Raw genomic sequence first — 19,450 nt, 5'->3', positions numbered from 1 at the left:
CCAGACAGCAGGTCCGACCTGTGACAGGGCACATGTGGCCCCCCACAGCCATGGGCAGCTGGACGATACCACGTGTCAATGACAGAACCTGACCTGGCTTTTTATCCTCAAGTCCCCTCTGAGCTCCATACTTGGTCCAGAACCCGAGAGCCACTCCTAAACACCCCCTCCTAATGCTACTTACACATGACCTGTCTCGTGAGCCACGACAAAAGCTGAGGAGAAGCCATCCTCGTGGTTGAGGGCACAGCTTCTTAGGGGGTGGCACATACCAGTAACAGGCGCATACCCTGCCAGAGAGAAGGAGAGAGGTCACAGGTAGATGCAATGGGGCGTATTGATCTGCGTCCTCAGCCTGAACAATGCAGAGACATCCCAACCTGATGGGTGTGGGAGGTTCCTGGGGAAGAAAGGTTCTCAAAAATCTCTTCCCAGAGAGCCAAAATGAGCTGGCTGCCACCCTGTCCCAGGATTAGGGCTTGTTCTTAGACTACAGTTTTCCATGTGACAGCGGCAATGTCTCTGAACAAATCCAGGTGAGACCCATACTACACTTCTGTAAGCCAGTCAGCAGACAGACTCAGAACACTGTCTATGTGGAGGCTGGGGATGGCCCTGTTTGGGTATGGTGGGGAGCCAGGTAGAGAGGCACCAGCCTGCAGCTCCATTCTTGAGACTAAGGTGGGAAGACCACATGAGTCCAGGAGTTTAAGACCAGCCTGGGTATCATAGACACATCTTAACAACAACAAAGAAGGGAAAGGAGAAAATGAGAAGGATAAGAGGAGGAGTGAGAAGAGGGGGGGAAAGGAGGAGGAAAGAGAAAAAGAAGGGGGAGGAACGGAGAAGAGAAGGGAGGAGAAGGGGAGGAGAGCAAAGGAGGAGGAAGGGAAGGAGAGAGGAGGAGAAGATAAAGGAGGAAGAAGAGGAGGAGTGAGAGGAGGATAAAGAAGAGAAGGGGGAGGAGGAGAAATTCTCTTTAGCTACCATGGGAAAGACAGACTAAGATGGCATCCTCCCAACAGTCCCCATTATTAAGGAGGGTCTAGCCCAGCAGGCAGACAAGAACTGAGGACAGGTGTGCCTGAGGATCAGGAGTTCTAGGACGAGCAAAGGAAAGGAAGGAAGGAGGTTTGACAGGACCCAGGGAAAGAGACAGAAAGAGTGACTTTTGAAGGCCACCAAGCTAGAGAACAGGCATAATTCTCCAGAATTTGTGGAGACACAGGGCCACATGGGAAGAGAGCAGGCAGCGAAGTGCTCAGTAAACACTGCTGTGAGAAGGCCCCTGAGCTATGGGTCTGCCTTTAGGAGTACCGCTAGGGAGAGGACTGTGGCTCAATGATGAAGCCTATGCTGAGCTTGCAAGGGACACCCGAGTGGCAAATAAACAATCAAACAGACCCCACTTGCACCAGGAGTGCAGGCTGGGACAATCTGAAGCCAGCAGCATGGACAGGAAGGACTCCTTACCTGGGCCTACAGTGACTAGTGAGCTTTCCTTGACTTAGGAATTGTGCTGATTTCATGATATTTTGACAGGGCTTGGGGGACACAGTGCTATGGTGCAGCAAGAAGAGGTAGCCTGTAGTCCGGGTTAGCATTACATGCCATGCTGTTCCCACACGTGTGCCAGTCTGTGTCATGTCCACATGTGTACATATGTCTGGTGCCTGGATGTGATTGTACATGTTTCTCTGTGCACGTGTATGCACGCATGTCTGCTATATACATCTGAAAACTGGTGGTTCAGACAAGCAGCCCTATGGGTAGGCAAGCTAGCTGACTCATTTCTTCCACTGGACTAGAAAAACACCCCCAAAGTCCTCAGCATAAGATCTGAAGAGCCAGTGTAGCATCAGGTCTGTCCCTGCCTGCGGAGAGGCATAGGCACCACCTTGTGCCTCAGTTTCCCCACATGAGAACTATGATCAAAGCCGTACACATAAAGATGGCTTAAAGCTGTCAAATGCTGTCTTGCACCCCTCTACCCACCGAGAAACCGGGAGGGTAAATATTACAGTTCCCACACCACTATTTGCAACTTGGGAGAATCCAGAAATTGAAGAGCTTCCGGATTCACGCAGTGGCACAGGCATGGGTTTGCATTTCTACCCCTAAGCGTTCACAGTCCGGAGTGAGCAGAAACTTGGATGTGGTCCCTGAGGTCTCTAAGCAGCTGGGGACAGGAACAAACAGTACATGCAGGCTACAAGCAGGACTGAGGCAGCAGCCACCAAAATGAGATACTTTCCCTAGTCACAGTCCTTATGTTCCAAGGTTTACCCTTCTGCCCGACCAGGTCCTGTCCCCTCTTCTTCCCTGGGAATGGTCCCACAGAGAGAGAGCATCGCTCTCTAGGTCCAACCTTGCATCTCCAGGTCTGCCCTGCAAGCTGCTCACACCGGGCTGTGGTGAGTATAATACCCTGCATACCTGAGGGGCCAAAGTTCTGGCGGGTGAGGAAGATGACGTGGTCATGATGTTCAGTGTGGCTAGGGTCTTGGCGCTGCTGGGAGTGTGCCCAGCGACACACCTGCTCCAGGCTGCGCGCTGGGTTCCCTCGCTCGATCAGGCTCAGGGACTGTGGGGGAAGCAGAAAGGTGCCAGCAATGGAAAGGTCAAAGACACCCCCCCCCCCCGGACTCCAAGGGAGCTCTCCTTAGAGGGAGAGCACTGAGGCCCAGGACCGCAGCGCCTCTCCTGGAGATCACTAGCTGTCTCCACGTGGCAGCTGCTGGCACACAGTCCTCTCTACACAAGTGCTTTGTGGACACGAGTATTCAGTCCCCATGCCCACTAGAGACTCCACACATACTATTTTTACCCTGCAAGGCAGTGAACCATGCTGAGCACCTCCCTATACTAAAGCCTCCCTCATGGGGTCTCTACAGTAGCCCACGAAGATAGTATGACTGTCACCCCCCATTAGGGGGCACAATAAGCTCCTGGTTTAAGGCTGCAGAGTCAGGGTCCCTAAGTTCAACAATGAAGTTCAACAATGACAGCCTTTGTCTCCACCAGTGCCCCACCCCCAAGGGGACTACTCAAGGAGAATGAATGGCAAGTTGTCCTATTACAGTGTCCCACCCCATTACCTCCTTCTGAGCAGCAACTCCCATGTGTTGCTTTTTAGGGAAGTCTCTTGCTTGTCATCCACCCTGCCTCCCTTCCAGACAGCAGAGGCTCACCTGTCGGTAGCCCACCATGATCAGGCGGACAAGGGCGATGTTCACGTGGGCCCCCAGCGATTCATCATGGTAGATTTCATCCACCTACAAGAAGAGCACATCGTAAGGTTAGCAAATTTCCCGCAGGGGACCTACTGCATGCCACACGTGGGCCAGGCTCTAACATATAGCACATCGTCTTCTACATCCATGATCTTACCCAGCAGGCCTTTCCTTCCTACTTTACCAAATTATAAAACTGAGGCTGACCAGGTGTGGTGAGGCACGACTCTAATCCCAGCACTTGGGAGGTGGAGGCAGGCAGATCTGAGTTTGAAGCCAGCCTGGTCTATAGAGTGAGTTCAAGGATACACAGAGAAGTGGGGAGTGGGGAGAGGGAGAGGGTGAAGGAGGAGAAGAAAAGAAAAGAGCCCCAAGGCTAACAGAGCTGATACCTTGCCAAATCACACCTGACATCTTCTCAACTGACATTGAACCCCAACACTGAGCTCTTTCCACAGAGCCCCAAGTCTGTGGGAGAGAGATGTTTGCAAATTTAGCAACTCTGACCAACATTCTCATCTGTCCACCTCTGAAGTGTCTCTTCCGGATGTCACCCAGCTCAAGGGTCCCCCTTTGAGGCTTCCCATTTTGTGCCATCTCTACATACTTTCAATTTCCCGCTGGAATGGCACTGCCCAGTGGTGCCCGCACAGTGGAGCCCCAGCCTCAGCCCCTTCTCCAAGGCAGATCCCCAGAAGAGGGCAGGGCTCATGGGCCTCTGAATGGGCAGCGACTGAATTACCCAAGAGCATGTTAGAAACACAGTCTTCACACCAAGCCCCCCATCACCCCCACCCCAGTCAGACCTGCATTTGAACAAGGTATCCTGGATGGTTTTGGATTCTATCGAGGGTGAGGAGCCTGGCTCAGAACAATTATTTTGTCTCTCAGGTTCAGGGCCTGGGAGACTGAGGCAGTCCCCCCGCAGCTGCATCTAGAAACCCAGTCCCAGACACTCCCCTGTCAGGAAGCCTGGGGGGGGAGAGAATTCAGGAATTCAGCCTCTACCCTCTCCTAATGATGGCCACAGTTAATCCCTTACACATTCCTGCTTTCTTTGTTTAAAAACTATTTTTGGGTAAAATGCTTTTATCTAAGTACAAGCAGGATGAAATAGTATGTGCTTCTGTAATCCAAGAGTTCCTGTAGGGAGATGGGAGACAGACACAGAAGGTTCCCCAAAGCTCATACACCAGCTAGCCTGGTGTCTGCAGTAGTGAACAATGAAAAAGACCCTGTCTCAAACAAGGGCTGTCAGTTCTGATCTACACACACACACACACACACACACACACACCACTAGGGCACAAAAGCCTTTTCAAAAGCCTTAAACAAACCAACAAAATATTTCAATTTAAACACACACATACACAAGAAAATGAAATTGCTTAGCAACCAACTAAATAATGACCAAAGTCTGCTGACTTACGGTCACATGTGCACACCCGTGTGCTAGTTTAAAAAGCTGGGGTCACACTGAACATATTGTTTGTGCTTTGTTGGATTCCTGGAAAAAATGTTCTGTATCTTTAACTGTGATTCCTGATGTCTGCGTAGAACACGCCACCAAAGCTGTGACAATCCTAGACAGCAGCTGAGAGTCTTATGAAGAAATGTTTTCCGCAGCCACTCAACGTAGGCAATAATAAAGCAGCTACTTGGAGTCCCACATTCAAATCCCAGCTCGTTTTTTGTTGTTGTTTTATTTTGCTTTTTGCTTTTGTTGCTGTTCTTAGTTTGTAATCTTATGTATGAGGGTTTTGCCTGCAAGTATGTCTGTGTACTAAGAGCATGCAGTTCCCACAGAGGCCAGAAGATGGCGTGGGCTCCCCTGGGGCTGGAGTTACAGGTGGTTGTCTGAGGTCAGTGCTGGGAGTCAAACCCTGGCCTCTGCCGCTCATTTCTGTTTTGTCCTAATCACCCGGCTGGCTTGGGGCTCAGCACAAAGCTCCTTAGGACCGTTTTCTTTTTCTGCAGAATAGAAATACAAATGGCCACTAGAAAGCCACCCTACACAAATGTCTGAGAACTGCAAAGGAGCTACACAAGCCCAGAGGCACCATCAGTAGTGACACTTAGTGGTCCCTCTGAGGCCTGTCTGCATGGTTCCCTGGGAGTGGGATGGTTTCATGCCTGACCATGTCCCATCATTTCTGTGTCCTGTGCTGTCTACATATCAGTTTTCTCACGCCTATGGAACGTAACCCACAGGCCATGAAGGGGCAGCAGCCCACTGTTCACTAAACATCGAGGAATCATCCTTCTAAGTCCGCACTTGGGAGTCCGGGGGCGGGGGGTTGGGCAGGAGGGAAGACATGATGAGCCAGCAGAGGACTAGACGGTGGACTCAGAGCCATGGATTAGAAGCTGCCTCCAGCACAGAGCCCAGCCCCAGCCCATCCTCCCAGTGCCCAGAGCTGGCAGTGACCCCTGTGTATGAATGTGCAAACCTCAGAGCAGCCAGCATTGGGCTTCCACCATTGGCTTTCCTGGCGCCTGTGTCTAAATCCAACCAAGTACCGAGACCAAAGCCTAGCACTTGATCCAACTGAGTATAGAGATCAAAGCCTGGTGCCTGCGGTGGACACAGAGACCCTGCCAATCCCCACCACAAGACATGATGGAGACACCCGGGGCCCAGTTTCCTCCCATCCTCCAGACCAAAGACTTCATAGAAGGAAAGTATTTTGTTGTATAGTGAAGGCGCTTTCCCTAACCCACACGTCACAAGCCAGAGACTTATCCTACGGGGTCTGCAGCCTCTATCAGCCACACAACAAAGCCAAAGAATTCGAACCCCACAATACTTTACTGACAGCTGACAGCCACCTTCGAGAAGATGACTTTTTTTATATGTGAGAGCCTGAATGTATGTGTATGAGCCTGTGTATATATGTATGAGCCTGCATGGATGTGTATGAGCCTGAATGTATTTGTATGAATCTGCATGTAGAAGTATGAAGCTGCATGTGTATGAGCCTACATGTATGTGTATGAGCCTGCATGTATGTATATATATAATCCTGCAAGTGTATGTATGAGCCTGCATGTATGATTCTACACTGAGTACATACTCATTGCATGCAGAAGGCAAAAGAGAGCATTGTATCCTCTGGGACTGGGGTACAGACAGCCGTGAGCTGCCATGTGGGTGCTGGGAATCAAACGCAGGTCCTGTGGAAGAGCAGACAGTACTCTAACCACTGAGCCATCTGGCCAGCTCCCATGAGAAATAACTCTTATTTGTTTATTTTTATTTCACATGCATTGGTGTTTTGTCTGCATGTCTGTCTGTGTGTCAGGTCCCCTGGAACTGGAGTCACACAGTTGCAAGATGCCATGTGGGTGCTGGGAATTGAGCCCAGGTCCTCTGAAAAAGCAGCCAGTGTGCTTAACCTCTAGCCACCTCTCCAGCCCCGTGAGGAATGATCTTTAACCTGACTTTTCAGGCCTCTCAGCACCAGGGCACAGCCTTTCTCTTCCACAGGGCTGGGGTCAGCACTGTATGTGGACCCAAGGGTAACAGGAGAGCCACGCTCTGCAGCTTGTCCCAAGGACAAGGAGAAGAGAAGCACTTCCGTTGAGGTATATACTGGGTTCCAGGCATCTGGAGGGACTCCTGGGTTATTGTCTTCTCCCGTGTGTCTTCTAGGAAGTTGGGTTGTTGGAAATCCTGTCTGAATCCCGCATGTGGCAGCCAGCCCCGTGTTGGAAGGCTTTGCACCTGTAGGCTTAACCGTCTGTGAACTGAAAATCTGAGAAAAAACTGTTTATAGGAAACACATGCTGGTTTTTCTTCTCTTTGCCACTGCTGCCTAAGGAATACAGCCTAGCAGCTGTGTGCACAGCGCTTCCATTGTATTCATTTGTTCAAAGTCATCTGGAGGACTGGGAGATTGTTCAGTGGTTAGAGCACTGGCTGCTCCTCCAGAGAACTTGGGTTCATATTCTCAGCAACCATGTAGTGGCTCAAAACCATCTGTAACTCCAGGTCCAGGGGCCCTGTTCCCTCTTCTGATTTCCATGGGCACTGACTGTGTGTGGTGCACAGACATGTAGGCAAAACACCCATAAGCATGAAATAAAAGTAAATCTTAAAAAAAAAACTTTTAATCAAAGTCCTCTTGAGACTACTGTCAATTATATATCCAAGGGTTCTGCCCCAACGTGGTGGAGTACTTGTCTGGCAAATGGAAGGCCCTGATTCAATCCCGTCCTAATGAACAAAAGCAACTTAAGAGGAAAGGGTCTATTTAAGATGACATGTCCTGGTCACAGGCCATCATGAAAGAAAATCAGGACCTGAACTTAGGCAGGAGCTGAAGCAGAGGGCATGGAGGAACACTGCTTACTGGTTCATTCCCCATGGTTTCCTCAGCCTGCTTTTTCATAAAAGCAGAGACCACCAGCCTAGGGATGGAGCCACCCACAGTGGACAGTCCTTCCCCCATCCATCGTCACTCAAGAAGATGCCCTACACACGTGCTTACAGGCAATCTGATGGACGTGTTTTCTTGATTGGGGTTTGTTCCACTTCCCAAATGACTCAAGCTTGTGTCAACTTAGAAAAACATAACCAGGACAAAGGTCGGGGTGGGGGAGACGGGAGGGGAGAGGCTGTCAGGAGAGGGTATAGGCTACAAAAGAGACTTGAGCATCTACAGAGGGGATTGAGGGTAGGGTCTTGGGGACATTGAGGGACAACTCGCCTCATTTCTGTCACTTGCTCAGCAGGCCAGATCTATTCATCAAAGCTTTCAAAGACCCTTGTTCTGACTTCCATCTAGCCTAGAACACTGGCAGACAGGCTAGGCCCTGTCCTCCCAAGCTCCCTGGCCCAGTCCTGGCATGCTCATCTGCATACGCCCCAGTCCTGGCCCTGAAGTCAGGAGCTCAGGGGTGATTCAGCTGGAACTACCTCAGTAGTCTACACAGGCCAGAAAAGTGCCTGGACAGGGCCACCAAATTAGCTGAACCTACCCCTGCACAGGGCGCCACAATCAGGGGGTGTGGCTACCTGGCAGGCCCAGGAACCTATCTTCCCTGGGACATATCCACAGGAGCCCCCTGACAAGCTCCACCCTGGCTACACACCCAGGGCTTGGCCTAGCATCCTCAACCTCCAGGACTGCGGAGAGAGGTAGTCTGGGAGCAACCAGAAATTGCTTCCCAAGGTTGGACGGGGAACGGCCAGAAGGCACACCCGAGGGGTCAGAAGAACAGTGTATCTAATGGTTTCCTTGTCTCTTACCTCTGAACCTAGTTCAAGGCCACCCTTGGCAGGTCTCCTAGGTTAGGGTTTGACATCACCTGTTGGCCTGAGATAGCAACTGGGTGTGTACTAGAAAAACAAGCAAAGGTCAGGATGCTGGCCAAGGGGAGACAAACCGGCAGAGGGGAGGGGACTGGTGGGGAGTGTGGGTCTGCAGGGGCCAGCTGCCGCTCCCAGAGTAACTATTGTGTGCCAGGCTTTGTTTATCACCTCCTGCCCACCTTAGAGAACTACGTGAAGAGCTATTCCTGTCTCATAAGCAAGAAAACAAGGTTCCTTCTTTCCTGTATCTTCTCTTCCTTTTGTGTGTGTAGATGCAGGTGTGTGTGTGCGTGAGAGCGTGTGTGTGCACACACGCACGCACGAGAGTACGCAGGTGTACATGCTCATGCTAGAGGAAGACATTGTGTGTTCTGGTCTCTCTTCCCCACTTTCTTCCCCTGAGACAGGGTCTCTCACTGAACCTGGACTTAGACCAGCAGCCAGGAAGGCCCAGTGATCCTTCTGTATCAGACTCCCATAGAGCTGAGGTTAAAGGGTGTGCCCGGCTTTTTATGTGGGTACCAGGGATTTGAACTCAGGTTTGTGTGCTTGCTATAATGGCTATTTTGTTTGTTTGTTTGATGTCAATTTGATACACGCTATGGTCATTTGGGAAGAGAGAGCCTCAACTGAGAAAATGCCCCCTCCCTCCAGATTGCCCTGTAGTCAAACCTGGGGGGGTTCTTAATTATTGATTGATATAGAAAAATGATGCCATATCAATGGATGGTGCCACCCCTAGGCACCTAGGGCATATAAGTAGCCCTAGGGCATATAAGCAGGCTGAACGAGCAATAGGGAGCAAGCCATTAACTGTAGGAACCCTGCCTCCGTTGCTGCCTCCTCCTCTAGTGGTTCATGATGCAGTCATATAAACTGAAATAAACCCTCTCCTCTGCAGCTCGCTTCTGGCCAGTGTCTTACCACAGCAAGCAGAACCCCAACTACAACACCTGCACATCCAGTTCTTTCCCCCTGAACCACTCCCCCACCCACCCCCATGACGGACACAGACTTCTTGAGGGCTGGGGGTGGAAGGGCGCTTGCCTGGTGTGTATGAGGCTCCAGTAAACAGGGTTTGGTAGTGCCCAGTGTAATCCCAGCTCTTCGGAGGTAGAGGCAGGAATTTCAAGGTCCAAGGTCATCCTTAGCCCCACAGTAATACCTTGCTGAAGGAATGAAGGGAGTGGGGAGGAGGAGGGAGGGAAGGTGGGAAGGAGGGAGAGAGGGAAGGAAGGACCATCCAAGCTTCAGAGAGTCGATTCCCAAGCCCCTCTCTTCCAGCTGGGAAGTGGGAAGCCAGGATTTAAATTGAGATCTCCATAACTCTGTGGCCCCAGTTTACACTCAGGGATGTCCAGACAGTTTCTGGGCGACAGTGAGTGGGCTTTCCATAGCCCAGAGAGAGAGAGAGAGAGAGAGAGAGAGAGAGAGGGAGGGAGGGAGGGAGGGAGGGAGGGAGGGAGGGAGGGAGGGGAGGGAGGAAAAGCTCAGAGTTCAAAGTTAGCCTTTTCCCTACACCCAGGGCCTGAGCTAGCCAAGCAAGCACGATAGCCAGCGAGCATCACCGAGAGGAAAACAGGCAGAAGCTGAGCTCCTCCTGGGCCAGGGCTGCAGGTGTGTCATTCTGTCTCCTCAGCACGCAGACACAGCTGCGTCTCCTCAGGCTTCATTTCAGAAGCATGGCTCCTGAGAGGGTAGGTTCATGTAGAGACCCTATTGCCCAATGATTGACAGTCTCCCTGACCTGAGCCTCAGTGCATTGTGGGGAGATGTGGAGGGCTGGTGGAGATGAGAAGCCACAGGACCGCCATGCTCCTGAGCCCCGAACATAGCGGCCATCAGAGGGATAGACATGGAGGGACGGCATCTTCTGTGATAGGAAGGAATGAAAAAAAAAAAGACACCAGGGGAAGAGAACACTGGGCCACAGGACTCCATGCCTCTGAGCATTCTGGAACCTTCTCCCAAACAAACACCTTTGCTTCCCAAAACGCAATTTGAAGTCACAGAAGAGACTCCTCAGGTTGCAAAAGGGGGTGAGGTAGGGTTTCCCAGCCCAGTGGTCAGCAACACAGCCAGCCAAGCAGTAGCAAAGTCCCCCCTTCCCCAGAACCCTCTAAGCTTATGGGTGTCACGTGCCCACAGCCCCGTGCTAGGAAGACTCCACTTTTTCGGACTCTGAGCCTGAGGCAGGAAAGTCCCAGCTTGTTTGTGGCTAGAGAGGTAAACCAGGTCCCCAGGAGACCATGAGAGGACTGTGGGAAGCCTTCCTCCCTGTTCCACCTCAACACCAGCCTCTCCTTGGCAGAGCTGGGGCAGAGGGCTGCATGGAGCATGGCGTGCGGCATTGTGCACTCTCTCTCTCGAGGGACAGTGCTCAGAGGAGCCACAGGACAGATGCCCCATCTCTGTCAGAGGGCTCAGGCAGGTTTCAGGACAAGAGAGTAGGGCTGGTGCTAAGAGGCAAGACCCTGGAGCCTAAGGCCACCTACGCTCACATGGAGGCAAAGGCACCAAGTACCACTAAGTGCTGGCCCAGCCCACCTGGATCCCTTCCTGCATCAACTCCCTGCCTGAATCCTAGCATGCATCCCAGACAGAAGAGGCAGTCCTGCCTGCCTGCTTTTTAAGAACTTCAAACATGTATACAATGGAATATGACCATGTTTTTCCCCTATCCCCTCCCAAATTCATCTCTCCCCCCTCTGGAAGCCACCAAGTCTAGTTAGTGCTATCCATATGCGCATGGGTGTGAAGCCACCTGATGGAGCATGTGCCAGTGGATGCATCTTTAGAAGATTGATTCTCCACTTCCCTGTGACTATTCACTGCCGGGATTCCTCAATATGGAGCGGAGGAGCCCCGAAGACTATTGGCCTGCTCTATCTGTATAGGGATTTTTGATTGGCTTGTTCTTGTACGGATCTTGTGCAGGTGACCACAGTCACAGTAGTTCATGTTCAAGTGAGAGCATTTCATCCGATCTTCCCCAATTCCTGCATCATACATCTTCCTCCCCCTCCTCTTCTGAGATGTTCCCTGTGCCTTGGTAGTGGGGTTGATAAGGATGTCCTGTCTAGAGCTGAGCACTCAAATGTCATACTGTTAACACTGTGACCAGGTACCATCTCCCCGCTGACTACTGCTCATTGCAAAAGGAGCTCCTGTGACCAGAGCTGAGAGTAGCCCAGGTCTGTCATCCCCAAGAGTTGTGTAGGTGTCCTTAGCCCTGCTTTCTTTTGAATTACAGGTTGAACATCCTAAATCTAAACATGGGCTCTAATTTCCAGATTTTTTTTTCTTTTGAATGCCAGCATAACATTGTAAGTGGAAAATTCCACAACTGGGCTCGTGATGGGTCACTGTCAAAAATTTAGGTGCACTAAAAATAATGTGTAAAATTACCTCCTGGCTGTGTATCTAAGGTGAGCATGAAGTATATGTGAACTTCAGGTTTAGACTTGAATCCTGTCCCCAAGATTGCAGCTGCTGATATGCAAACATTCCAAACCTCAGATATTCTGGTCTCAAGAATTCCAGAGAGGAGATACATGATTTGTAAGGTTTGCAGAGAAGTTGCCAGGGCAGAGGGACAGTCCATCCACCCCAAACCCATCATTTCCCATGCCTAGCATCTTCCATAGTATGGTTAAAGTTGTCAGGATAAGCCAACATCTACTGACAGACAACTATTAACTCAAGTCTGAAAATCACTCTGGCTCCTCTAATTTCCCCACAACGTGTTACTTTTCTGGAGAAATCTCATCCAGGATACAATAATGAACCAGATCATGTGTATGCCACAGCTTTTCTGCTCTTCCTGGCTTCCGGTGGCTTTAATGACTTTATGGGGAACTACCCAGAGACTTTAAAGAACGCCCATCAATTTGGATGTGATACACACACACACACACACACACACACACATTTCTTTACTTTCATTTGTACATGGAGGGAAGGTAGCCCAGGCTAGATTCACCACCATCAGTCTGTCTCCCTGGTGCTCATCCTGACCCATACATTAGCCAGGCCTGGACCCAAAAATCCTATCCCCTAAGTCAGAGCACATCTGGCCAAAGTACCGCACTTCCTCATGTGCCAGATGAGCAAGTCCTGCCTGCCTCCAGTCACCAGCAAAGGGGTGAAAGAAGGATGCTGACTCTCCTAACTTGTCCCCTGGCCCGAAGCTCATGACCATTGCCTTATATTTCCCAGCGCTGGCGTGGGCTCCCGGTGATTGGTGTCCTCTCTCTGCCAATCGGCACGCGCTGAGGGACACGGTGTCTCCAAGGCTCCCCCGAGCCCAGGGGCTGGCCTGCACAGCTCCCCAAGGATCAAGCTGTTTGGCCCACCTCATATCCAGGTTGTTTGTGCAGGGTGGCTCCAGGAGCACAGGGACAGACAGACCCACCCAGCACAACAGACTCCCTTTCATCAGGCCACAATGCTCGGCATTTAAACCCCACAACCTATTTCTGAAACACAGAGGCCTTGGTGTCTCAGGCAGGCCTGCCTGCATTGAATCGGAGGCATGAGGAGTCCTGGCAAGCCTGGACTTCCTGCCTCCTGAGCTCAGCCTTTGGAGCCCACTGTGCACTTCAATGGTGTGGAAGAGACAAAAGGGGACAAATGTCCAGCGCTCAGAGCCCGGGCTTAACCGATGACATCTGCTAGTTTAAAATGGCCCAGAACGCCACCCCAGAAATAGAATGTTGGGAGTCCCCTCTGTGTCTCATAAAGTGGAATGTCATGTGGAAAAGAAAGTGTTCTGGGGACGGTAGTGCCCTCTTCACCTGTGGCTAACATGTGTTTTGTGCTGGGGAGGAGAGCGCCCATGTGCTGTGTTTTCTAGTGCGGTAAGAGCTGTTTCCTCCCGGGTAGGAAGGGTTAGAAAATATCCACACCTGTGTGTGGCAACTGGGGCAAATCCCTTAGAGCAGGGGCTTTGTGTGCCGCCATGGACAGTTTGACACTGGTTGGGGAGCTGCCTCATGCACAGTAGGGTACTCTGAGGTCTCCCTGGTCTCTCTCTACCCGTGAGATGTACTTGCCGGGACTCAAAGGGTTCCCTGGTACTGAGATTTGAAGAAACCCTAAAGAAATGGACCAGGGGGCAGGAGTTAGTGGGTAGGGAGACACCCCCATAGAATCAGGGGGAGGGCAGGATGTGATAGCAGGTTTATGGAGGGGAAACTGGGAAAGGGGGAAACATTTGAAATGTAAATAAAATATATCCAATAAAAAAAATCTTAATAAAAAAAAAAAAAAAAGAAAGAAATGGACCAAAGAAAAGGATAAACTAAGGCACAAAAAAAAAAAAAAAGCACCCAAAGTCTATCATCAGGTGAGTGAAGAATGAGAAGGGAGCATTCCCTTCCCCCGCACCTTCCTACCCCAATCCCCGCCCATCAGCCTATCATGGTAGCTCTAGAGCTTCCTAGCACAACCCAAGTGAATGCAGAATTAACCTGACAAGCAGGCATGAGAGGCCTGCCACTCTCTGCAGCCTTGGCTACTCTGGGGCCAGAATCTCCTTGGCTGATGGTAACTGCCTCACTCTGGATCTGCCCTGACTCTTCACCCCCCTCCCCCACACACCACACCAGCACAATAAGAGCATCCAGCCTGGCAACCAGATATCCTCCATGATCACACCAGGCTCGCCTGGCAGAGACAAGGCCTCAGGTAGACAGACCTTCAAGGCAAAAGTAAAGGGATACCTGTGTCCCTGGGTCCACAAAGCACCTCCCCCCCCGGGGGGGGGATGTCTGTGTTTCCAGCATCCCAGCCAAATAAAAGCCTCACACAATGAAGGGGATGAGTCTGGATCCCAGGGGCAGGAAGTCTAGCTAACCAACCTTTGTTAAGGGGAGTCAGAGCCCCACATAACCTGCTTGGCTGGTGTGTGTGGTGACAATCCTTAAAGCCTGTGGCTCTCGACTATACTCTGAGGCTCTCTACTATAGACGCAGGGATTTATGGGAGGCACGGCCTCAGCTGCACCATCCAAGCCCCGTGTTTCCGATCCATATGGCAAGCTGACCATGAGCAAGCAACCCAGCCTATGGTATTGAACACAAGCTGGACAGAGTGGCCCGTTCCTGTGATCCTAGCACTTGGGATGGGGTTGGCAGGAGGATCAAGAGTTCAAGGCCAGCTTGGGCCACATACTAAGTTCAAAGTCAGCCTAGAACACACAGAAAGACACCATCTCGAAAACAAACAAGCAGAGAGAAGGAAGAAGGAGGAGGGGAGAAGGAAAGAGAGGGAAGGAGGGAAGGAAGAATAAGCCCAGGCTATCCACATAGGAGTCTCCAAAGATGCATCTCAGAGCATTATAGTGAGGGGAAGCTGATAAGGATTCCTGGCCAAGGGTGGAACCCACAGGTCAAGGGTCAAAAATCAGAATTGGGTGTGCCAAGAGTGCCTCCGTGGGCCACAGGCCTCCTTTGTCTAACAGTAAAATATGGGGATGTGGTGGAGGGAAAGAAGGGCAGCAGGGTGCAGACCTCCACATACCTAAACACACCAGGTCTAAGGAAAAACCTCCCTCTCCCTTCCTCGTTAGGCCAATGACATTCTCTCACAGCCCCCAACCTGAGGGTTTCGCCAGCTCCTTCTAACCGTGTCACACTTCAATGAGCAAGTTTCAGAAGTACTCTGGCCTTGAAAAGGAACGCCCTCCTTACGGTTCCTGCAAAGACCTCCTCCTCACCATTGAATGAGCTGACGGTGCAGTCGATAACCTCTAACCTGGGCCTTCACAGGTGAGCTCAAGGCCAGCCTGGGCAAGTTAGCAAGATCCTGTTTCAGAAGAGTTAAGAGCGAGGAGCTGGGGGTCAGAGGTCTATGCAATGATCGAGGTTCAGTTCCCTGGGACAAGAAAAAGGGAAATAAAAGGAAAGAAACTCCAGGTAGAGCATTTAGTGAGAAACAACTGGGGCTGCAGAAACAGTGCAGAGACTCAACAGACTTGCTGCTCTTACAGAGGACCCAGGTTCGGTTCCCAGGACGCACATGGCGGCTCTTAACCATCCATAACTCTATTTCCAGGGAACCCGACACCCTCTTCTGAACTACCAGGGCGCAGACACAGATGTGGTACACAGACATACATGCAGATAAAATAAGACACATAAAAAAATAAGTTTAAAGAAACAACAACAATAACAACAAAAATGTATGGCCTCTTCCTGTTTCCAAGGGAAGCCCTGAAACTGGGTGGTGACCACATTCCTGTCCATCTTCTCGGCATCCCTTCACCTCCCTAGTCATATTGCTTCAGCCCTGAACCTCCCAGTTTCCCCTCCTGCCCCAGCCCCCGAGAGCCCCCCCTTCATCCCCTCCCCAGAACCCACACACATGGGTTTCACCATAAGCAATAAACTCATGATACGCCAGAGGGCCGAGGCCCCTCCAGGACATACATGCATGTCCGGGGGCAGCTCCTGGATGATGGGGACCCACCTCTAACCCCAGAGTAGTTAGATATAAAAATATCTCTAGCTGAACAGAAACCTCTGGAATGCCCCTTACTGAAAGAAACAGCAGCAATTTCTAGAAAAGGGGACCACAGGAAATCCCCCAGGAGAAATCCCCTGAGCAGCAACCACTAACTTCCTCATCTCCACGCTCTCCTTCCTTTAAGAATCCCTTTGAGAGGCTGGAGAGATGGCTCAGCAGTTAAGAGCCCCGACTGCTCTTCCAGAGGTCCTGAGTTCAATTCCCAGCAAACACGTGCATGCAGGCAAAACACCGATGCACGTAAAAGAACCTTTTGTGGCTTTTTGAGACACGGTTTCTCTGTGTAGCCCTGGCTGTCCTGGAACTCACTCTGTAGAGCAAGCAGGCTGGCCTTGAAGTCAGAGATCTACCTGCCTCTGCCTCCCAAGTACTAGGATTAAAGATATGGACCACTACCACTCAGCAATAAATAAATTATTTTTTAAAAATATTCAATAAAAATAGAAGAACCCGTTGGAGTGTCTGACAGATAGCTCAGCAGGAGAAGGTACTCATGCCAAGCATGAAAATCTAAATTCAATCCCTGAAACCAACTTCCTACAGATTGTCCTCTGATTCCCAACTAGCACTCAGTAACACACACACACACACACACACACACACACACACACACACACACACACACACACGAGTGCACACACAATAGCACCCGGAGTCCACTCCACAAGAGACCAGCAAATTCCAGCTGGTCCCCCAAACAGGCGCTATAACACCCAGTGGCATGGTCCTGGCTGGACCTGTAGTTTATTGTCTTGGGTGGAGAGTCAGTACTCCAAGGAGGGAGGTGTGTCTACAGCATGCTTCCATGGCTAAGTTACGATCTGTCATTCCCCACACTCTCTGAGGAGCTCCAGGCCTGAGACACTAGCACTAGCAGCAGCCCACCCACCCCACCCAAGGCACAGGGTAGGGGGGTACTCACAATATTCATGAGCGTGAGCACGTAGTTCTGCGTGTGCTCCCTGCCGTGGAAGCGAACAACCGAGTCGTCCACCGCCAGCAGCACCTCAATGCTGTAGCTTCCGGGCTTGGCGTGTCGCCGCTTCCTCTCTGCATCACCCAGCCGGTCCCCCACCAGATCCAGCACATTGGGAAGGTCACCAAGGTCAAAGGCTAGAAACAAACAGGATAGAAAAAAGTAGGAGGCTGAGCTAAGGTGCTGAATGGGTCATTATATCTTTCTTTTTGTAGACAGGCTCTCCAGTGGTCTAGCCTGGTCTTGAACTTACTATGTAGCTGAAGATAGCCTTGAACATGTGATTCTCTTATGTCCACTTCCTGAGCTTTGAGATTGCAAGCCAGGGCCACCACGCCATTTCCTGAGAAGCAGCTGAGTGAACCCAGGGTTTCTGACTGCCGGGAAAGTCCATATCCCCAGTTCCTCAGGCAGTTCCTCAAACACCCATCTGAAAACCTACTAGAGTGGGCCCAGAGCTGGGGGTATAGACAAATGCCCCACAAACACACTACCTGCAGCTGGCAGATGAGTAGACAGACAGATGGATAGACGGACAGATGGCAGTTTGGTGATAATGGGGAGCCTACAGTTTAGTTCAGGTGACGAAAATGGTTGGAGCTGGCATGCAGTTTGAGGGCTGCTTATCTGAAACACTTCAGACAGCCATTTTTCAAATCTGGGAACTCACACGCACCCTGACATCTGTGCATCCCTGACCAAAAAAAAACAAATTCCAATTTGAAAATGCTCCAAAATCCAAAACAGCAACCATTCCCAGAAGCCTAGTATCTAAGCCCAGTGGCAATCCTAGTAGCTTGGACCAGCCTCTGGGAGGCTCAGAAAGGTTACCTAACTCACCCTAGGTCACACAGCAAATTAGTAAGTGGCAAGAGCCCAGACTATAAACTGGAGTCTCCCCTTCCCTATTTCCACACCCAGGGTGGAACCACGCAAATTTCCTCCTCAGTTAATGAGAAAAGGGGAGTCTCTGCTAACGGGTGCTTCAGTCATAATCTCTTCTATGAGCCACGGCTGAGCAGTATCGGGGAGCCCACCCAGGAAGCCCCTAAGTGAATGGGAAACTTAGAGCCCCTCCGAACCACCAGCAAGCTCCAATCCCTGAAACCTGGGGTGACCCACGGATTCCATTCCCAGACCGCACCCAAAGCCAGCTGCACTCTCAGAAGCCTGCATACACATGTCCAGACCAGCGCCGTCACCAGCCCCAAAGGTGTGCACACAGAATCGTGCAGACATACAGGGGACAACTGCTGTGTCCCAGAGATGAGAAGCTTTGACCACTAAAGGGATGACATCATAGGCCTGAGCTCTATGCCTCTGTTCACAAGACTCTACCCTCGTCTTGGGGAGAACTCGAGATTTTAAAGAGGGTGAAAAGGGTATTGGTTGCACTCCTGGTGAAGACAACACAAAGCCACACAGTTACGTAAAAAGGTGACTTTGGGGACTGAGGAGATGACTCAGTGGGTGAAGGGCTTCGATACAAGCATGTGGCCCAAAGTTGGATCCCTGGCCCTAGATAAATGCCGAGGAGGTGGGGTTGCCTCCCTGGAATCCTAATGTGTGGGAGGCAGAGGTAGACTCCTCAGAGCAAGCTACCCAAATCCTCTGTCTATAAGGTAAAGAACATTCAAAGAAGAGACTCACACATATGCACTCCCGCAAGTACACGTTCGCATACACACAAGCAGCAGCATGCTCACGAACACACATGTATATATACATCACGTGCATGTGTTCATGGCTGAGGCCCAGAGCTCTGACATAGGTGTCTATACAGGCTTACATCCAGCTACTTCCTCAGGAAGGATGTGGAGGGGAAGGAAGACTGTGTGAGTATTGGGGTACAGGGGTGCACAGATACATGTTTTTGTATGTATACAGTATCAGTGTGTAGGTGTGCAGGTGTGTGAGTGTTGCACACATACCCTCTTCAAGAAGCCACAGCTAAGGTCACACCCAGAGGCTCTAGACAAATTGTTCTCTTCACCCTAAGTTCATGGATGAGCACTGTACCCCTCTACTGGAGGCAGTCTGAGTGACAGGCCCATCTGGTAGAGCCCCTCACACACACAGGGACAAGAGTCCACAGGAGTGACTGAAAGGTGATGAAGTTTTGGGGAGTCTGACCTGCAGGAACCCCAGCCTATGTAGAGCATGGATCAATGGGCCGTAATGTTGACTCTGAGGGGTCAGGAGAAGAACACCCACAGAGAATGGGGCCAGGCAGACACAGGGGTGGGGCTCAGCCTGGGGGGGCTCCTTTGCCAGGCTCAGAGGTATTTCCTCATATGCCAGGCAGAAAGCAGGCCTGTGAGAAGCCCTCGGCTTGCCAGTCACAAGGGGACAGGCATACCTGGGGTTTTCTCATGAGAAGTGTTCCTCCCAATGTGCTTC

The 19,450-nt window shown here is 51.0% G+C and overlaps 1 protein-coding gene across 1 annotated transcript in view; it reads right to left on the bottom strand.

Annotated features, from left to right (window-relative positions):
* The window catches only part of ADAMTS14 (ADAM metallopeptidase with thrombospondin type 1 motif 14), a gene marked incomplete at its 5' end in the record, with an annotated part of 72,493 nt that overhangs the window by 28,659 nt on the left and 24,384 nt on the right, over positions 1 to 19,450 (bottom strand). The window contains 4 exons of the mRNA XM_080937663.1: positions 185 to 290; positions 2,437 to 2,584; positions 3,192 to 3,275; positions 16,997 to 17,187. Coding sequence (XP_080793789.1) covers positions 185 to 290; positions 2,437 to 2,584; positions 3,192 to 3,275; positions 16,997 to 17,187 — 529 coding nt within the window. The remainder of the gene's footprint in view (positions 1 to 184; positions 291 to 2,436; positions 2,585 to 3,191; positions 3,276 to 16,996; positions 17,188 to 19,450) is intronic.

This window comes from Micromys minutus, assembly GCF_963924665.1.
Source record: "Micromys minutus genome assembly, chromosome: 25".
Lineage (NCBI taxonomy): Eukaryota > Metazoa > Chordata > Mammalia > Rodentia > Muridae > Micromys > Micromys minutus.
This window is presented reverse-complemented; position numbering and strand designations above follow the sequence as displayed.